Consider the following 20783-nt stretch of genomic DNA (forward strand, 5'->3'; position numbering starts at 1 on the left):
AACTCCTGGTGTCCTTTTACCGCTGTGCTATAGAGAGTGTCTTATTTATTTATTTATTTATTTATTATTTCGTTTTTATACCGCCCTCCCCCGGAGGGCTCAGGGCGGTGCACAACATCAACAGACAAATAAAACAAAAAGTTTAAAAATTTAAAATGCAGCATACAATTTCCAAATCCAAGTAGGTTTAAATATTTAAAATAGATGGCATCCAGCTATTTAAAACTCCTCTTAAAAAGGGGGGGGGGACAGTGGGTACTGTGAATATTTCTTAAGTTGCTTCTGGCACCCATATCAGCTGCTGGTCTCACCAAAGGTCCGGTTGAATAGCTCGGTCTTTACAGGCCCTGCGGAACTCATTGAGATCCCAAGAGGCCCGGATAGCTTGAGGAAGGGCATTCCACCAGGCCGGGGCCAGGGGTCGTGAAAAGCCCTGGCCCCTGGTAGAGGCCAGCCGCGATCATAGAGGGGGCGGGAGTTACCAGCAAGTTGGCCTCTGCTGACCGCAGGGACCAACGTGGGACAGATGGGGCCAGAGGGTCTTCGTAGAGGGTACGAGGGTCCCAGGTCGCTGCTAGCGTCTTTAAAGGTTAAAACCAATAATTGAAGACGCATCCGGAACTCAACTGGGGAGCCAGTGCAGGCGACGTGAATACCGGCATGATGTGATCTCTAAAGGCACCGCCTCGCCAGGAGTAAACGCGGCCGCCGCATGCTGGACCAGTTTTAATTTCCTCGGATCAGCCGCGAAGGGAAGTCTGCCAGAGCGAGTTGCAAGGTACACCAGTCTGGAGGTGACCGCGCGTGGACCACTGTGGCCAGATCCGCCTTGGAGAGGAAGGGGGCCAGTCGCCGGGCCTGGCTGAAGATGGAAAAACGCAACCCGGGTTACATGGGCCAACTGGTTCTTATTGAAAGAGACAGAATCCAGGTGGACCCCCAGGCTGCGGCACCCTGAGGGGGTCGGTGCTTACCGAGACCCCCTCCCACACCGGGCGCGGCTGAAAATCCCCCCACCTCCCCCCCCAATGCCCAGCCAAAGGATCTCCGGGCTTCGCTTGATTCAGCTTTAACCTGCTCTTGTTTCAACTAACCAGCGACCAGCCTCCAAACAATGCTGTAGAGCTGCAGGGGCGGTGACCGCTCTCCCCTCCATCGACAGAATGAGCTGGGTGTCATCGGCATACTGATGACATGCCTGTAAAGCCCGCAGTAATTCAGCTGAGCAAGGGGTCGCATATAGATGTTAAATAACAGTGGGGACAGCATGTACTCCCTGAGGTACAATGTAATCGCGAACAGCCGGCACCCTCGGGAGGCTATGTCCCCTCACCACACTTACTGACTCCGGTCCCGGAGAAACGAGGCAATCCATTGAAGGACAGTGCCCCGCGACCCCGGAAGCGCTACAGGCGGTGGGTCAAAAGATCGCGGATCGCACTCACATCAAACGCCATGCGGTAAGATCCAATAATACCTGTGCAGCCGATCCGGCTTTGGTCGAAGCTGCATATGGAGCGTGTCTCTGATATACGGTGAACAGTCTCCGCCCCATGCCCAGCACGGAAGCTGGACTGGAAGGGATCGAAGGCTGATGTGTCCTCCAGTCTTAACCTACTGCATCTGTGTATGGTTCTCCAGTTGCACAGTGGCAGATAGGTTTCTCCAGCGGTGATCACTATTGCACAGAGGGATTATCGGCTGCCCTCTCCCCTCCTTGGAAGAAATCGTAATTCCCCGAAGTCTAAAAAAAGCCCAAACGACCGGAGAGACCCGGGCTCATCCAGCACACTCTCTTTTTGAACTGTTACCATCCGGCAGACGATACAGGTCTATCAAAACTAGGACAAAGAGGCTTAGAGACAGCTTCTACTCTAGAGCTGTGGCTACGCTGAACTCCGCGGCTTCGTGTTGATGTGTTTGGGGCTGTGTAGGGATGGGTGGAGGAAGGGGAAAGTGAGGATGGGGTATGAGTCTGAAATTGTGTGCATCGAGGAATGCTGCTGTAAATTTCATTGTGTGTGCACAATGACAATAAAATGCTTATGCTTATAAACAGACACTTGATCAAATCCTAATGACAAAGATATCAGATATAACAACCACTTTACTAACTTCAATTCCCAAATAGCATGTTAAATCTCCTACAGCCAAAATAACTGACTGTCTTGTGAAGCCTGATACCAGGATACACTTCATTTGTCTTTAAGTGTCCAACAAACAGCCCAGTACAAAGTGAAACTTCGGAGTCAAGCTACCATTTCTTTCCAAACCTTGTACTTTGACCATGATTGTCTTGATATCTCAATAATAGGATGATACAACATAATCTGACAGAAGGCGTGTGCATCATACACACTCCTACACACACACATACAGCAACAACAATGTTCTTTAGAACAATATAATGGAAAGGTTTAAAAAAGAATTCCCCTTCTATTGGCTAACAAATGCCAGTCAGAATGGAACATGTTTTTGATTGGATGAACAGGAACTCCTTAGCCAGGATCATACTCTGTTTCACAGAATAATGATACAATCTACTATCATCTTTATGTGGCACAGAGTATAGCTGAGAAGAGTCTTTTCCATTGGGAGTTTAATGATAGGTTGTAATCCCCCCCTGTGCCATGGAACCTTGTTGGGTGACCCTGGGCTAGTTATACATTCCCTCAAGTGTGAATTTGGGCTTCCCAGATTTTAGTACAACAAACTTTTGAATCCACAACCCTCTTTTCACTGCTCTTCTAATGATCTAAGTCAATGTTTCCCAACCTTTTCGAGGTCAGGGTACCCTTGACCTCACTCTTCATATCTCACGGTATCCCTGCCGCCACCCTCCACCTTCCCCTCCCATTGCTCCTGCTTGCCACACCCCCCACCTTCCCCTCCCAGGGTGAAGGGAAGCACTGGGGGTGGTGGTGGCTGCTGACCTTGTGGCAGGCCCTGCCCCATGGGCCAGCTCCATGTCCTTGCTGGAGCCGGTGGGAGACACCACAAAAATGAGGGGGGGGGGGGTAGTGTCGCCGCGGTACCCCTGGGACATGCTCACGGCACCCCAGGGTACCATGATAGCCTGGTTGAGAATGGCTGATCTAAGTGTTAGATTCTCAGAATAATTTTTAATTCCAAAGGCATGATAGTTTAAGGTTGTATGTGTCTCTCTGTGTGCGTGTGCATCTTTGTCCGTGCAAGTGCGTCTCTGTGGAGTGTGCGTATGTGTAGGTGTCAACCATTCTTCAAACGGTGCTTCAATAGATATTATGGCAGTCATTTTTTTTGCAACTGCATTTGAACAAAAAAAAAGAAGTTAAAATACAATACCTCCAGCTTTATTCTCTTTGGAGACAGTTCGTCCCTTTCTCCGCATTTAGACCTGGGAGATGAAAAAATACGCATGTTTAATTCATTTCAACCGCCATTCAGAAAAATTATTTTGAAAGATCCTTGCTTCTATGGAAGAAGTTCAATAAACCAAATTCCCAGTTCAAGTCGTGGTTTTAGCATCGTTTCACAAAGGAATCTCTTGCAAGCCAAATCGCAGTCTACAAAAAGAAAAAGGCTCTGAACTGTACCAACCCAACAGATGAAACTGATCGAAGAACTGAAAACTATCCAGTTCCCAGCAGACTGAAACGCAGCAGAGTGGTAAAAAGAAATTATTCCTTAATAGAGTTCCAAATATAAAAGTCAGGCTACAAATACACACACACACACACACAAGGAGGAAGACAAAATAGTCCTGTGCTAAAAAGCACTGGCAAGCAAGCAAGCTTACACAATAAATAAGGAAAAATATACAACAATACATCACAGCATACAATCATGCAGCATAAGGGCAAGGAGTAAAAGGTGGAGTTGGAGAGGGGAGATAAGGAGCATGGAAGCTACACCATAATTTACAACATTAAAGGTCAACCTCAATCAACTCAATTAACTGCCCAGCTGCCCTGCATCAGTACACAGCAACCAAATGGTGCAATTACCCTGTCTTCCCAAATATAAGACATCCCCTGAAAATAAGACGTAGTAGAGGTTTTGCTGAAGTGCAAAATATAAGGCATCCCCCGAAAGTTAGACGTAGCAAAGTTTTTGTTTGGAAGCATGCCTGACGAACAGAACACAGAAAAATAAGACATCCCCTGGAAATGACATAGCGCATCTTTGGGAGCAAAAATTAAAATAAGACACTGTCTTATTTTCAGGGAAACACGGTATCTTGCTCCTGCAATAACTTAAACACAACAGATGCCAAATATTCTAACAGAAACGACATATCCGAATCCTCCTTTGTCTTTATCCAGAGAGATTTCTATTACTCCAAAATGAAAAATTTGGGTTGCTGGAATTATAGAGCTTACTTGGTGGTCCGATAAGTGTACTTGTACGTCACTTCTCGAGAGATTTGCCGCGCCAGCGCGAACAACTCATCCCTCCGGGTCAGCAAGGCGTTGTCCTTCACACACAACTGGGCAGCCGCTTCATTAACAGTAAGCTAGAAACAGAAGACACAAAAAAAGGATCTGTTGCCTTTATTGTTATCACTCTCAGGGGGCAAAATATAGAGAATGGGCGGAAACACCTAAAAAGAATTTTCCTTATGCTCAGAATTACCATCACAAACATTTACATACATATGTATGAATACACATTGTGGTATATTTTAGCACCATTATTCTATTGTTCCTTATTTAATTGCTATTCCTGTCCATATTTTATTAAGAATGCCATGTTTATTTTTTAACTTCTTGTTGATATGCCAACACAGGTTGCTGCAGTGGCGCAGTGGTTAAGAGCAGGTGCATTCTAATCTGGAGGAACCAGGTTTGATTCTCCACTCTGCCACTTGAGCTGTGGAGGCTTATCTGGGGAGTTCAGATTAGCCTGTGCACTCCCACACACGCCAGCTGGGTGACCTTGGGCTAGTCACAGCTTCTCGGAGCTCTCTCAGCCCCACCTGTCTCACAGGGTGTTTGTTGTGAGGGGGGAAGGGCAAGGAGATTGTAAGCCCCTTTGAGTCTCCTGCAGGAGAGAAAGGGGGGATATAAATTCAAACTCTTCTTCTTCTGCTGCTGATATATTAATGTAAGGGTCTGTTACTCCAGTCAATAATTAAGACTCATGAAGGTGTCAAGAGCTTTTATTGAACCGTGTCAGGACCCCAGAGCTGGGGGCTCTGTCTGCTGTTCCCAGTATATATCAGAAAGTTTTTACTCATTCGGTCATCCCCCCTCCCGTTCGTTCCCAAAACAATTTGCACAAGACAAGGGATAATGAGAGAAAGCATTGTGATGGGATTGTAGCCTGCGAGAAAGACTCCCTCCTTGTCCCAGGAAATGGGAGATAAGGGGAATGTATGCCTGAATCACTAGTTACAAAAGTGAAGAAGAAGAAGAAGAAGAAGAAGAAGAAGAAGAAGGAGAAGGAGAAGGAGAAGGAGAAGGAGAAGGAGAAGGAGAAGGAGAAGGAGGAGGAGGAGAAGGAGAAGGAGGAGAAGAAGAAGAAGAAGAAGAAGAAGAAGAAGAAGAAGAAGAAGAAGAAGAAGAAGAAGAAGAAGAAGAAGAAGAAGAAGAAGAAGAAGAAGAAGAAGAAGAAGAAGAAGAAGAAGAAGAAGGGGGAGTAGTAGTAGTAGTAGTAATAGTAGTTTGGATTTATATCCCCCTTTCACTCCTATAAGGAGACTCCAAGGGGCTTACAAACTCCTTTCCCTTCCCCCCTCACAACAAACACCCTGTGAGGTAAGTGGGGCCGAGAGAGCTCAGAAGAACTGCAACTAGCCCAAGGTCACCCACCTGGCGTGTGTTGTAGTGCACAGGCTAATCTGAATTTCCCAGATAAGCCTCCACAGCTCAAGTGGCAGAGCAGAGAATCAAACCCGGTTCCTCCAGATTAGAGTACATCTGCTCTACACCACTACTGCTGCTTTTATTCACTAGGGCAGGGGTCCCCGATATGGCGCCAGTGGGCGCCATATACTCACAAACACCAACTCTGGTGCCCACCAAGTGTTTTTAGAATGAGTGCAAGAGAATCTGCCACAGTTAGAACCTTCACCAACATTTCACCCATAGCGCTAGAAAGTGTTATTAAGTCACAGCTGGCTTACAGCAACCCCATAGAGCAGTGGTGGCGAACCTTTGGCACTCCAGATGTTATGGACTACAATTCCCATCAGCCCCTGCCAATTGGCCATGCTGGCAGGGGCTGATGGGAATTGTAGTCCATAACATCTGGAGTGCCAAAGGTTCACCACCACTGCCATAGAGTTTTCAAGGCAAGAGACTAACAGAGATTTGCTACTACCTTCCTCTGCACAGCAACCCTGGGATTCCTTGGAGGTCTCCCATCCAAGCACTAACCAGGAAAGGACCCTGCTTAACTTCGGAGATCTGGTGAGACTTGGCTAGCCTGGGCCATCCAGGTCATGGCTTCAAAGGAATGCATCCAAGGAATTCGAAGGAAATCAAAATAATCACGTCTTCCCACACTCCCCAAATTCCTCAGCGTGCTGCAGCGTGCTTCAACACATCTCTAACTTGGCAATGAACAGACTTTCACAGACAAAACAACAAAAAGGTTAAAATTTCCAGAGATTTTGAAAGTAGCGGCTCCCCCCTTTAAACACCCCCCCCCCACACACACACATAAATTTGGAGGAAATTTTATATATAACATATACTTTCCTAGTTTTATCTTATTCATTGAACATCTCAACATGCACCATCTATCCCTTAGTTTGCATATAAAATTGTACTGTTTGGCATCTTGTGAACTTTCGACGCGTTTAAAAACTGCAAATGTACCAAATATTTGAGAGAGTGAGTTTCAAACTGTGGCACTCTAAGCTACTTCAGCCTGCCTCTTAATTTGTGCCAACTGAGAGGCAGAAAAAATAAAAATTGAACTCTGAAAACAAAGTTTGTACTAAACAAAAGAAAGACTATTTGGAACAAGTTTCACAGTCTCCATGGGCCTAGCAGCGCATATGGATTTTAAATAAAATTGCTGTTAGGTCTTGGATCTGAAGCCATTAAACGGACTCTGGGTTCTTGATCAGTACATTCATTGAAAGGCAGCAAGTACCTTGCTTGAGAACCCTGCTCAACCTGGCTTTCCTGGGCTCTTTTAACCTGCCCAGTCCCCCCCCCTCCCAATTTCCCAGAGAAGGTGTGAAAATAGTTGTTTGAGGCTGAGGTGCCTCCAAGGCCGCAATAGAGATAGATGAAGCCACCTGCCTTGCCTCCCGACCTTGGGCCAACAGGCACATCCTGTTTCCCTGAGACAGACTCGTCAGGGTCATTCAGTCTAGGGCTTTTTCGCACACACGGTTTGTTCTTGATTTAATATATGAGGTCGTCATGGTTTCTGCCTTTTTTTCGCACACACTTGAGCCGTAACGTGGCCCGACCCCTGATCTGTCGCTCATTTCAGCCTTTGTCTCACATTTTTCCTGTCGCTCGATAACTGTGCAACTTTCTTGGATAAAACGGATTCCCCACAATCTGAATTTGCCCTAGGTGCAAAATGCAACTGGAACAAAAGCGACTGGCAGGATCCACGCTTCACTGTGTGATGCGATTTCCCTCAACCAATCAGGATGCGTAGAGCTTTGCCAGTTCGCGCCACAAGACATTTCACTGTTTCGGCTTCCGGCCCCACTCTCCTCCGCCCTTCCTACATGGCCGCCTTCATGCAGTGCATTGTTTCCAACGCCGCCCGATATCTCGGGCAAGATAGCCAGTTCTCAACTGCCGGGAGTGGTATTTTACTCGAGATAGTGCAGTTCACGACTCATTTCGAAGCTTCGTGATGACGGGAGACCAAGAGTCATTAATCGAACATGCCCTTGGATGGCAATACAATAACAGCCAATCGGAACTCTCGTTTGTACTGCATTCCAGAGGCAATGCAAAACTAAAGGGGTTTCTTGAAGCAACAAGAACATCCACAACAACCTGGTGATGTGTGTGAATGATCTCGAAATGACGAAACAGCAACCTCAAAAAAAAAGGTCAGGAGGTCGATGCGGATTGCCTTAATTCAAGATCAAACCGTGTGTGCGAAAAAGCCCCTAGGATCCAGGGTTATCTAGGATTGGTGACAAATCAATGAACAAGGAAAGGAAAGGAACGGAAAGGAACGGAAAGGAACGGAACGGAACGGAAAGGAAAGGAAGAGAGAAAGGCCCTTTATATATCAATCAGAGTATACATTGATCAGATTACGTGAAAGTTGCAATCAGGTTACGTATGCCAGGCTTCGCTCCTAACAACTGTGTAACATTGAAAACACTCCACTCTTTAATAATGTATTATCAAACACATTATAGAACATTAATCGCTGCCCAAACTATCCACATTGAAACAAACTCTGAAAATATGGCACATATGTCTGTGCTATACATATCTGATGTTGTAGGATAATGTCTTACACAAATATTTCCATGCTACATTACCTTAAAAAGCACTGCAATTCTAAAAGAGAAAAATATTTCACAAGGGTGTTTTACAGTGTTCTCCAACTTTACCAGTTTGGAAAAACTGGGGGGGAAATACTTTTAAAAACCCAAGGGAAAAATATTTTCATTTCATGTTTTCATCTCTATGAAGCAAGGAAACTCATGAAAAGCAAAAGAGTTTAAATAAGGGTATATCTCGGAAGCTATGCAGGGTCTGTACTTGGATGGGAGACCACCAGGAAATAGCAAACTACCTCTACAGAGCTTTGCAACAAAAATTCACTATATATGTACTGTATATACTCGTGTATAAGCCAAGATTTTCACCCCTGTTTAAAGGCTAAGAAAAGCCCCCTCAGCTTATATGGAGTCACCATTTTCTAGCAATCACAAGCCGCGAGCCTGCAGCCTTAATGAGGAGCTGGGGGCGGGGGCGGGACAACCTCCTGCAGCTGGGAAGCCGCTTGTTGCTGCCCTCCCGGAGGGTGAAGGGGGAACCCCCCACAGCCAGCAGGGACAACCTCCTGGGCTGGGCTTCCTCAAGCCCCAGTAGGCAGAGGAGCTGCTTTGAGGCAGTGACTCCCCCTGATGTCACTGCCCAAATAGGAAAACTCCCCTCTGCCTCCCCGGCTTCCAACCCCGGGCTTATATGAGTCAATAAGTTTTCCCAGGTTTGGGCAGTAAAATAAGGTGCCTCGGCTTATACACAGGTTGGCTTATACACAAGTATATACAGTATATATATTTCAAAATCCTACCCCACCTTTCAGAACAAAGATATCCTCAGGAAGCTTATAAGGCATATAAAAATCGTAGAAACAATGCTGTGTTGATTCAATGCTCCATTGATCCATTCAATTGATGCTTTATTTCACCCAAAACAGCAAAAAAGGAAGGAAGGAAGGAAGGAAGGAAGGAAGGAAGGAAGGGAAGCAAAGGGAAGGAAGGGAAGGAAGGAAGGAAGGAAGGAAGGAAGGAAGGGAAGGAAGGAAGGAGGGAGGGAGGGAAGGAAGGAAGGAGGGAGGGAGGGAGGGAAGGAAGGAAGGGAAGGAAGGAAGGAAGGGAAGGAAGGAAGGAAGGGAAGGAAGGGAGGAAGGAAGGAAGGGAAGGAAGGAAGGGAAGGAAGGAAGGAAGGAAGGGAAGGAAGGAAGGAAGGGAGGGAGGAAGGAAGGAAGGAAGGAAGGGGAGGAGGAGGAGGAGGGAAGGAAGGAAGGAAGGAAGGAAGGAAGGAAGGGGAGGAGGAGGAGGAGGGAAGGAAGGAAGGAAGGAAGGAAGGAAGGAAGGAAGGAAGGAAGGAAGGAAGGAAGGAAGGAAGGCGGAAGGAAGTGAAAAGGGCAAGGGGAAAGAAGGTAGAGATAGAGGCACATACGAAAACGGTGGACCGCACGAGGGGAAGTTGGGGAGACAACACATTGGCGGAAAAGTCGAACTTTTCTGCAGAAAAGATAAAAATGTTTCAAATATGACCACACTGTGAGGGAAGCCGGCTTGGAAACATTTCAGTGAAAAACAATGCGGTAAAAGCGTTTTCCGAAACAATGTGCCAAAAGGAATTTGGAAACGTTTTCAGAACCTAACAGAGGGGGGAAATGTGCAGAACTCCATGGTGGAAACATTTCATTAGTGAGCTAAAAGCGATGTAAACGGCTTGTGCGGTGGAGTAGCAGTGGCGCAGTGGCTAAGAGCAGGCACACTCTGATCTGGAGGAACCGGGTTTGATTCCCAGCTCTGCCGCTTGAGTTGTGGAGGCTTATCTGGGGAATTCAGATTAGCCTGTACACTCCCACACACGCCAGCTGGGTGACCTTGGGCTAGTCACAGTTCTTCGGAGCTCTCTCAGCCCCACCTACCTCCCAGGGTGTTTGTTGTGAGGGGGGAAGGGAAAGGAGATTGTAAGCCCCTTTGAGTCTCCTACAGGAGAGAAAGGGGGGATATAAATCCAAACTCTTCTTCTTCTTGTGCAGAAAAGGCAAAGGCAAAACAAATACGTTTTGACTTCCTTCCTAAAAGCTGCCAAGGAAAGAACAGAGCCGACTTTGGGGAGGGCGGGTCATTCTCTTACCTCAGGGGGGTTTTTTGGGGGGGAAGGGGTGACTCTGTAGGGTTTTCAAGGACAGAGATCGTTTGCCATTGCCTGCCTCTGAATAGCGGCTCTAGATTTCCTTGGTGGTCTCCCATCCAAGTACTAGCCAGGGCCAACCTGACTTAGCTTCTGAGTTGTGGGGAAATCAGACAAGCCCGAGCCAGTGGATACAGTTTAAATCAGATTGTCGGATATAAGAAGGCAGATATGAAGCAACCCCTTGGAGCATCCCCTTTGGCAAGGATCTCCCCCTTTCCGGAAACTCAGGACCTAAACGCACTTTTATGTTTTCCTTTAGATTCCCCGGGGGCTTGTACGATCCATGTGTGATCCTCATGAGCTAAGCGTCCACGCGGTAATCCATTATTAGAAAGGTGTCAGAGCGTGACCCCTCCAGATGTTATGGACTACAGTTCCCATCATCCCCTGCCAGCATCATGCTGGCAGGGGATGATGGGAACTGTAGTCCATAACATCTGGAGGGCCGCGAGTTTGACACCTGTGACGTAAAACAACTGCATAGATAAGGCATTTGTTGAATTATTTAGGAGGGTTGCCTGGTAGGTTTGCAATAGAACAGATCGATTCGAGTTCAGTAGCCTCATAGAGATCCACAAGATTGTTAAGATACAAGCTGACAAAGGGAGCTTGGGAACTTTCATACCTCAACAATCTTATTGGTCTCTATGAGGGTGTACTATTCTCTGTTTCACATAAAGATGTTAGTTTGGTCAGCTGAAGTGTAGCAGCTGAGAAAATTGTATGCTTCAGCATTAGAATATAGTCCCGAAAGAATGTGAGAATTATCATTCATTTTTACGTGCTGCCTTTGTCAAAACCATTATTGTGTGTATTACTGCACTGTTGAACATGGTATTTTGATACAAGAGCATTTATGCCAAAATGTATTTTTACTTTCAAATGGATGCGGGGGAGCAGGGCTACGTAGGCACTAGGAACCAGGCGGAGCATTCTACAACAAAGAAGATCCAGCATGTTGAGCTCTGTAGGGGAGGAATTTGCAACTGACTAACATCTTTATGTGAAACAGAGTATAGACTGGAATCAAGCTGTATTATTTGTTACGGTGGGCAGAGGAAAAGTCCAGCCGCAGTTCACAAGGTAGGCTGCAGGAAGGATTCTTTTTAAAAAAAAATATCAAGTCACATATCTGCTTTTCCCCGGGTCAACTGAGTATGAGAAGGCTCATAATACCGGTTGTTAATATCTCTAATCTCAAATACAAAAATGTGAAGCGTGGTTTTTGAAAAACATGTCTTTCTCCCCAATATGCAGACTGTTTACATTTCCTTCTTGTTCTTTTTCAAACGTTGTTTTTTTCCCCAGAGTTTGAACTCAGAAAAAAGCAGATAGTACACTACACTAATCCTGCTTCCTGCGCTTTACATTTCATGTTTCTACAGGACAGAAAGCAGGCCTTTCCCTGCTGCCAAAACAGCCCCTAACTAGTACGACACCGATGATAATTCATTCATGTCACAGATTTCCCGAGCCACGACATTCAAAGGCGGGACTAGAACACGAGCTAGCATCAGATTGTACAATGGAGTAAATTATAGGGTTCAGTTCCCCCATTTTTGAGAGATAAATGCATGGTATAAAAATGCCGAGGTTATATGAACCTGTTCTTGGCTGACTGAGTTGTGCCTCTGAACTGGCAAAGACGACAAAATATGAAACTTCAATAACCATCGAAGAGACAGACCATGTCAGATGAGCAAGTATAATCCTGTTATCAATAATTCAATTGTTGCAAGAGGCAAACTGGATCTATTTATAATATAGAAAATATGCAGGGGGGAAGAGCTAGCCCGCTGGCAATAGTCCAGGTATAAACAGAAGGGGTGCAGAAGTAATTATTGGTAAATGAACTACAACGACTGTTGCACTCTGGCTTAACTAATCTCTCAGATGCATATATGTGTACATAAACTTATATATCCTTGTTCATCTTTTATATTTCATTAGTTATAATCGCAATCACATATTTTCAAATAGCATCCAAAAGGTAAGTCCAAAATCATCACAGGTAAATCCAGGATCATCAATGTTGAACCAGGTAAGTATTTAGTTCACACTCTCTCATAAGTTCAAACTTCCATACGGGTAAGTATCCGATAAATACGAAGTCGTGTATATACATCAATAAATGTTCAGTTCAAAATAATTCATAAACGTAATTGGATACCACACAGTTCTCTCCCCCGTTATCATCCCAAGATAGTCTCAGTTAACTACTGCCTTGCTTTATATTTTAAAAAATTATATTTATATTGCTTTATATTTTCACCTCATGAAAAAGTGAAGCAAACAAGAGAACACAATTTAAAAAGTCCCCCCCCCCCCCCCCGGATTTAATTATTTTACAGTGGAACCTCGGTTTTCATCGGTTTCGGTTTTCATCGACTTTTTCAGTGAAAAATTTGTCTCGGTTTTCATTGATTTGCCTTGGTTTTCATTGATTTGCAGTAAGGTGCAGGGGTTTGGGGAGAAAAATCACCCGGACAAAGCTGTTGCGGGCCGTGTCTGCAACTTGTTTAATGACAATGTCTTGCCCCATTTCAGACAAATCTTAAAGAGGCATCAGAATCAGACCTCTTTGGACAGTTTTCTGGTACTACATTGGTCCACCGGCTCTGAAGCTGGTCCTAGTGTTATTGTTTGTTACTGTTTTCAGCATGAAACACTACGTTTATTCACCAAATCATGTGTTTTTGGAAGGTTTTTTGGAGTGCCTAGAATGGATTAACTGGATTTACATTGATTCCTACGGAAACGTTTGCCTCGGTTTTCATCGGTTTCGGTTTCCATCTATTCTTTTCGGACGGATTACCAACGAAAACCGAGGTTCCACTGTATTGAATTTATATCCTGCCCTTTCCCATCCAAAGATGGGCAAAGGGAGGTTAACATTAAAATATACAAAAATACACATCACTTCATATACGCCAGTTAGGAGTCCCACCCATTAAATGGCCTCGACATCTTATTATTACAGTCTCGGTTCACTGACCCAGGAGGAGGGAACCTAGAAGGAACAACAAAGACCAAACCCAACCCAACTAAAAACCCATAACAAACTGAATAAGAAAATAACAGTACATAGGGAAGGGTAGGGAAAGGTATGGAGGCATGCAATTGTGTAACCTTCGCTTCCTCAGCTGTAGGCCTCATTGAACATCTCTGCCTAACAGGCCCTGAGAAACTGAGCCACATCAAAAAGGGCTTGGGCTTAGCTGACAGAGAGTTCCGCTCAGACGCGTAGCTGCCAGGGGACAGGGTAGGGCATGCTGTCCAGGCGCACGCCAGTGCTGGGGCGTGGCAGGGGCGTTCCAGGGCATGGTGGAGGTGTAGCAGGGGTGCAGGGCACACACGTGACCTGGGCGCAGTTCCCCCTCGCTACGGCTCTGGTTTCACCAGGCCGAAATGAAAAACGAAAACGTTCTGGCTCTGGTTGAGGACAGAGACCACCTGCAGATGGCTTCTAATCAGTGGTGGGATCCAAAAATTTTAGTAACAGGTTCCCATGGTGGTGGGATTCAAACTGGCACAGCGCCAATGGGGCTGGGCGGGGCACGACGGGGGCGGGGCGGGGCATTCCGGGGCAGGGCATTCCTGGGCGGGGCTGTGGCAAGGACGCAGCCGCTGCGCCGGTCCTTGGGCGGGAAACGAACGCACGCAGGCACAGGCTGCCACGCACGCCGGTGCACCTCCTGCTAGACTTCTTCAAGTTCTGCATGCTACTGCTGAGAGGAGGGGCGTAACTAAGGCAAAAATCACGTGGGAAAATCACCAATTAGTAACCCCCTCTCAGCACAAACAAATAATTAGTAACCTACTCTCGGGAACCTGTAAGAACCTGCTGGATCCCACCTCTGCTTCTAATACTGGATCCCACCTCTGCTTCTAATACAGGGAAACGTTCTTCATGGGTAATACTGGGAGAAGTGGTCCCGCAGGTACGATGGTCCCAAACCATTTCAGGTTTTTAAGGTTAACAACAAGGGCACTACAGAGAAGTGCTACAAAGAAGGAATCACCTTCAGAAAGTCACACAGCACCTACAAAATTCAAAATATCCATTTCCTGTGTTATACATTGTAGGTATATAGATGCCAGTGGCAGAAAAAGCTGTCAAATCATAGGGTTTTCAAGGCAAGAGATAACCATTGCCTCCTTCCGTAGAGAGACCAGGACTTCCTTGGTGGTCCTACATCCGAATACTAACTGGGGTCAACCCTACTTGGAAGACAAGGTCCGATAAGATCAGGTTAGCCTGCGCCATCTGGGTCAGAGCAGGGGTACAGATAGATCCCCAGAAAAGCTGAAATCCAGAGAATTTATTCCTAGAAATGTCTCTAAAAAGATCCCCCGGGTGCTACGCCACTGATCTACCGCATAACATTGAGTTGACGGTGCTCTCCCCAGAACCAGAGTTCCAGGCCTGCTCAAGTGCTTTGGCAAGGAGCCAAGGGTGAATCACTTAGGTTCTTGCCCAGGATCTCAGACTCCAGTTGGCAGGAAGATCACCCAGAGGAGACACACAGAGAGGAAGATTCTGTACTCAAATGCTGCCCTCTCTCTTTTCTCTTTGGCTTTTTAACAATTATTTTATTTTGCTTTGGGTCCCCCAGGGAAGAAAAGTGGGACATACATAAACAAACAGAAAGCATGAAGCCCTCACATCAGAGGGGGAATAGCCATGAAACCCTCACATTAGAGGGGGAATAGCCACGAAACCCTCACATTAGAGGGGGAATAGCCACGAAACCCTCACATTAGAGGGGGAATAGCCACGAAACCCTCACATTAGAGGGGGAATAGCCATGAAGCCCTCACATTAGAGGGGAAATAGCCATGAAGCCCTCACATTAGAGGGGGAATAGCCATGAAGCCCTCACATTAGAGGGGAAATAGCCATGAAGCCCTCACATTAGAGGGGGAATAGCCATGAAGCCCTCACATTAGAGGGGGAATAGCCATGAAGCCCTCACATTAGAGGGGGAATAGCCATGAAGCCCTCACATTAGAGGGGAAATAGCCATGAAGCCCTCACATTAGAGGGGGAATAGCCATGAAGCCCTCACATTAGAGGGGGAATAGCTATGAAGCCCTCACATTAGAGGGGGAATAGCCATGAAGCCCTCACATTAGAGGGGGAATAGCTATGAAGCCCTCACATTAGAGGGGGAATAGCTATGAAGCCCTCACATTAGAGGGGGAATAGCCATTTTCCCAGGCCTTTAAACCCAGATGGGAAAAAACAAACTTGTTTTAATCTGGCTCAAAGGTCAATCCCCAGAGTGGTTGTGGGAAAAGAGTCCACAACAGCACTCCCTCCATCAACACTGTGGAGAAGGGGCAGGGTTAAGCGCCACCTCCAAAATGGCAGAGAGCAGCTTGCCACAAGGTGCCCTTTCCCACTGTTATGAACCCATTAAAGGGCTCCCCCCCTTTCTCCTGCTATCTCGAGTCACAGTGTTAGAACACAGTTGGTAGGGAAAGGAAAAGTGAGGGGGAGGGGAGGTCAAGGCTGTACATGGCTTGGGAACAGGGTATTTCAAGGACCACTTTCTCCCATACACTCCTGCCTGGGAATTACGCTTGCTGGGAGAGCCCCTCTCAACTTCCCCATCAATCACAGAAGCTCTTTGGGTGGGTACACGAGAGAGGGCCTTTTCGGTGGCAGCCCCAAAATAATGGAACAACTTCCCCAGGTAGGTGTGCCTGGCCCCCTCACTTTCTACCTTGTGGAAGCAGTTGGAGAAATATTCAGTTAAAGAAATCTTCCTCCTATGGTTAAATTCACCAGCAGTCCTGAATTACGATTTTAAATTCTCCTTTTTTATGTTTTTGATTTTATGAATTCTATCTGATGTCAAAAAAACCACCCTGAGCTCCGTAAGGAAGAAAAGCAGCTAATGCCCAAATTACTAATGATCAGAGTTGTTGTTTTTTTCAGTACATCCATTAATGTTAGTTTATCTTTTTCAATAAGATTATAAATGCAGATCCATTTTATATTTAATTCTGATATAGATTATACTTTATTTTGATTATATAAGTCAATATGTGTTTATTTCCATTCCTGTTTCAATTGTGAAGATTATTATATGTTTGCTCATTTTTTATCTTTCACTTCTTTGTTTCTGTATTTCTTCAGCTGATGATATTTTTTAAAAAACAAAAGAAAGACAGTTAATACACTGCTTTAAATAAATAAATAAGTGTGGGGTCCTGATGCAATGGCCACGACACCCACGTAAGCACAGCGAGGAGGGGAAGAGAAAAGGTGGTGGCAGCAGAGAGTGGCATGATGGGAAAGCTGCATCAATAGGAGCAGAGGTGGGATCCAGTAGGTTCTCACCAGTTCCCGAGAGTGGGTTACTAATTATTTGTGTGTGCCGAGAGGGGGTTACTAATTGGGTCCGCTTTTCCACCTCCACGCCCTCGCCTCCCCGTGAGGCATACTGCCTTTGAACGTGAAGGTTCCGTATAGCAGTTGCGACTAATAATGTCACTCCCTGAACTGGGTTAATCCCCTTCAGGTACTGCAATTCATTGATTCTCAGCCTTTCGTACCTTTTATCTCACCAGTCTCTATCAAAGAACCTGTGTGTTTCACCCCTGTGTTCAGATTTGTGAGTTGGGGCATTTTCTATAATGTGATGATGATTTAGAAATGACCTGGTGCAAAAAAAAATTGGGAGGGTCGTGGTGGGGTGGCTGCCCATGGGAGGGGGCATCCAACTCAGGTTTTGCCCAGGGCTCAGGTTTGCCTAGGTACGCCTCTGCCCCCTTTGCTGAGGGGGAGCTGGCGAGGGAACCTGTTACTAAAATCTTTGGATCCCACCACTGAATAGGAGTATAGTGCTTAGATCGAGGGACGTGATAGTGCCTCTCTGTTCTACACTGGTCAGACCTCACCTAGAATACTGTGTCCCGTTCTGGGCACCACAATTCAAGAAGGATATTGACAAGCTGAAACGGGTCCAGAGGAGGGTGACCAAAATGGTAAAAAGTTTGGATTCCGTGCCCTATGAAGAGCGGCTTAAAGAGCTAGTTAGATTTAGTCTGGAAAAGAGAAGGCGAAGGGGTGACACGATAGCCACGTTTAAGTATTTGAAGGGTTATGTCATGTTGAAGAGAAAGCAAGCTTGTTATCTGCTGCTCCAGAGAATAAGACAAGGAGTAGTGGATTCAAACTGTACGAAAAGAAATTCCACCTAAACATTAGGAAGAACTTCCTGATGGTAAGGGATGTTCGACGGTGCCTCAGAGTGTGATGGAGTCTCCTTCTCAGGAGGTTTTTAAAGAGAGGCTGGATGGCCATCTGTCAAGGGTGATTTGATTGTGTCACAGCAGTGGCGTAGGAGGTTAAGAGCTCGTGTATCTAATCTGGAGGAACCGGGTTTGAATCCCAGCTCTGCCGCCTGAGCTGTGGAGGCTTCTCTGGGGAATTCAGATTAGCCTGTACACTCCCACACACGCCAGCTGGGTGCCCTTGGGCTAGTCACAGCTTCTCAGAGCTCTCTCAGCCCCACCTACCTCATAGGGTGTTTGTTGTGAGGGGGGAAGGGCAAGGAGATTGTAAGCCCCTTTGAGTCTCCTGCAGGAGAGAAAGGGGGGATATAAATCCAAATTCTTCTTCTTCTTCCTGCATGGCAGGGGTTGGACTGGATGGCCCTGGCGGTTTCTTCCAACTCTTATCATTCTATGAAAGGACGAGCACATAAGTTGTTCTTTCTCTGCCACTTGTCTCTGCCACCATGGCAAGGGTCAAAACCAAAACAGAAGGGGGAAGGAAAAAATTCCAACTCGGAAAGACCAGGTAGTACCCAAAAGGGTTGACCAAAAAGCTTATTACCAGAAGGAATGTTGTAGTTGTGTGTTGCTTCTGGAATGTGGACATACACACCACAGAGCTACAATTCATTTTGACCTCGTTGGCTGAGATATTTAGGTCAGACATAACAAAAACCTGAAAAATTATTCTCGATGGTCCTAATTTATTCCAGTAATGAAGGGGGATTTTCTACTTGATGAACTGTTTCCACTTCTTGTGTGTGGTGTAAAATTCCGTCTTTTGAAAAATTTCGCTTTGGGGTATTTTAACAAATTGTACCCTCGAGGAACACCTACTGGCTGAAATGTGTTTGGTTTCAATGGAAATTCTTTACTATTTGTATTGTATTAACGTTTTGTTACAACAAGGGTGCCTTCTCGCACCCACCACCTGAACGCACCCTTCCCTGAAGAAGAAGAAGAAGAAGAAGAAGAAGAAGAAGAAGAAGAAGAAGAAGAAGAAGAAGAAGAAGAAGAAGAAGAAGAGTTTGGATTTATATCCCCCCTTTCTCTCCTGCAGCAGACTCAAAGGGGCTGACAATCTCCTTGCCCTTCCCCCCCCCTCACAACAAACACCCTGTGAGGTAGGTGGGGCTGAGAGTGAGCTCCGAGAAGCTGTGACTAGCCCAAGGTCACCCAGCTGGCGTGTACAGGCTAATCTGAATTCCCCAGATAAGCCTCCACAGCTCAGGCGGCAGAGCTGGGATTCAAACCCGGTTCCTCCAGATTAGATACATGATCTATGTATACCTCCTACGCCACTGCTGCTCCTGGTCAACAGTTACTGGAGTTCGAAGAGCAGATTGTGAGATGGAAGAACAAACACCAATTCCAAAATTTCACTGGACTAAGATCTCAGTCAAGAGCTAGGAATTCTGTCTTCATGAAAGTTTACAAAAAGTTATCACTTCAAGGTTTGACCCAGGACCTCACAAAACTTTGTTCCACAGGAACATCTGACGAAGTACATGATCATCGAAAAACTATGATGCTGTTTCAAAAACAGAGACTACTTTAATTGTAAGGAAATTAAATATCCACAGACAAACACAGCTCTCAGTCTAAATTCAAAACCTTATTTCCATGGGAAACAAATACCCCCCCTCCCCCCAAACATATAACTTAATCTTTGGTCTCAATGAAACAAACTCTGCAGGAATTGCCATCCCTGAAATGGTAACTACTCAGCCACTGAAAAATCCACGGATGTGAAGAGACAGTAGGAACACAAGAATCCTTAATTACTCAGTGGTTCCAGCTTTCAAGTATCTAGATGCTTATGAACCTAATCTAGATTAGTCTATAATGCAAAGGCAGTAATTTCTCTGGAAATGCACGTCTAAAGAGATCTTTTAAAGCCCTCAAGTGTGACTTGAGAACAGGCTTTTCCATTTCAAATTAACCCAAACATACTAGTTTACAACCAAATTGGGCCACAATTCCACACTAAAACTACATTTTTTGTTGTCTGACACTGACCCATATATAGATGAGAGAGAGAGGGGGGGGGGAATGGATGGATGGATGGATGGATGGATGGATGGATGGATGGATGGATGGATGGATGGATGGATGGATGGATGGATGGATGGATGGATGGATGGATGGATGGATGGATGGATGGATGGATGGATGGATGGATGGATGGATGGATGGATGGATGGGTGGATTTGACTTTAGTTCTGAGACTGTAATCTTAGTTTTAACCTATAGTTATAATTAAACGTAAATATATTTTGTGTAGGTTTAGGTTTGTTGTTTGTAGATTACGGGGGTCAACGGCCAATGCAATAAAATTTTCTACTACTGCACAACTTCACAAACAGATTTGACCCAGTCGTCCAGCACCTTTGACAGGTTTAAGCGTGTTACAACCATTGCTGTAGGTTTCCCACATTCCTCTTACATTTCCCCAAAAGAAGCCTCAAACTAGGGTGCTCCAAGCTACACGATGAAATAAAATCTTGTAAAATTGCCAAAGGATCCACAGGGTTGGCTGGATCCCAATAGCTTTTCCACCAGTGAAAAGGGAAGGAAGAATCCTCTTTGACCACCTCCCAAAAAGGCTGTTCTGAGAATCAAGGGATCTACATGCGCAAAAGCCACACGGGATTGTGGTTGTAACACAGGGGGAAATTGGGTGAAACTAAAAGATGACTGCATCCAACCCGATGTCGTTGTCTGGAAACGATGTTTTCACAAGGTAAACAAAGCTAAGACTAATTCCTGTATGGCCATCTTTAGTCTGGATTTGAAAGCTACCACATACAATATTTCCACACAGCAAGGCCTTCCATGGGAATGTCAATTCAATGCATGGCAGCTGTGAAAAAGGCAAACTCTATGCTGGGGATAATTAGGAAAGGAATTGATAAT

General features: G+C 45.7%; 1 protein-coding gene across 1 annotated transcript in view; it reads right to left on the reverse strand.

Moving 5' to 3' along the window:
- Positions 1 to 3270: 3270 nt before the first annotated feature.
- NAB1 (NGFI-A binding protein 1) overlaps positions 3271 to 20783 on the reverse strand; it is a 33635-nt gene continuing 16122 nt past the window's right edge. Inside the window, exons 3-4 of the mRNA XM_048483697.1 lie at positions 4362 to 4495; positions 3271 to 3376 (exon numbers count right to left, since the gene is read on the reverse strand). Of these exons, the coding sequence (XP_048339654.1) occupies positions 3271 to 3376; positions 4362 to 4495 (240 nt within the window). The remainder of the gene's footprint in view (positions 3377 to 4361; positions 4496 to 20783) is intronic.

This window comes from Sphaerodactylus townsendi, linkage group LG02, assembly GCF_021028975.2.
Source record: "Sphaerodactylus townsendi isolate TG3544 linkage group LG02, MPM_Stown_v2.3, whole genome shotgun sequence".
Classification (NCBI taxonomy): domain Eukaryota; kingdom Metazoa; phylum Chordata; class Lepidosauria; order Squamata; family Sphaerodactylidae; genus Sphaerodactylus; species Sphaerodactylus townsendi.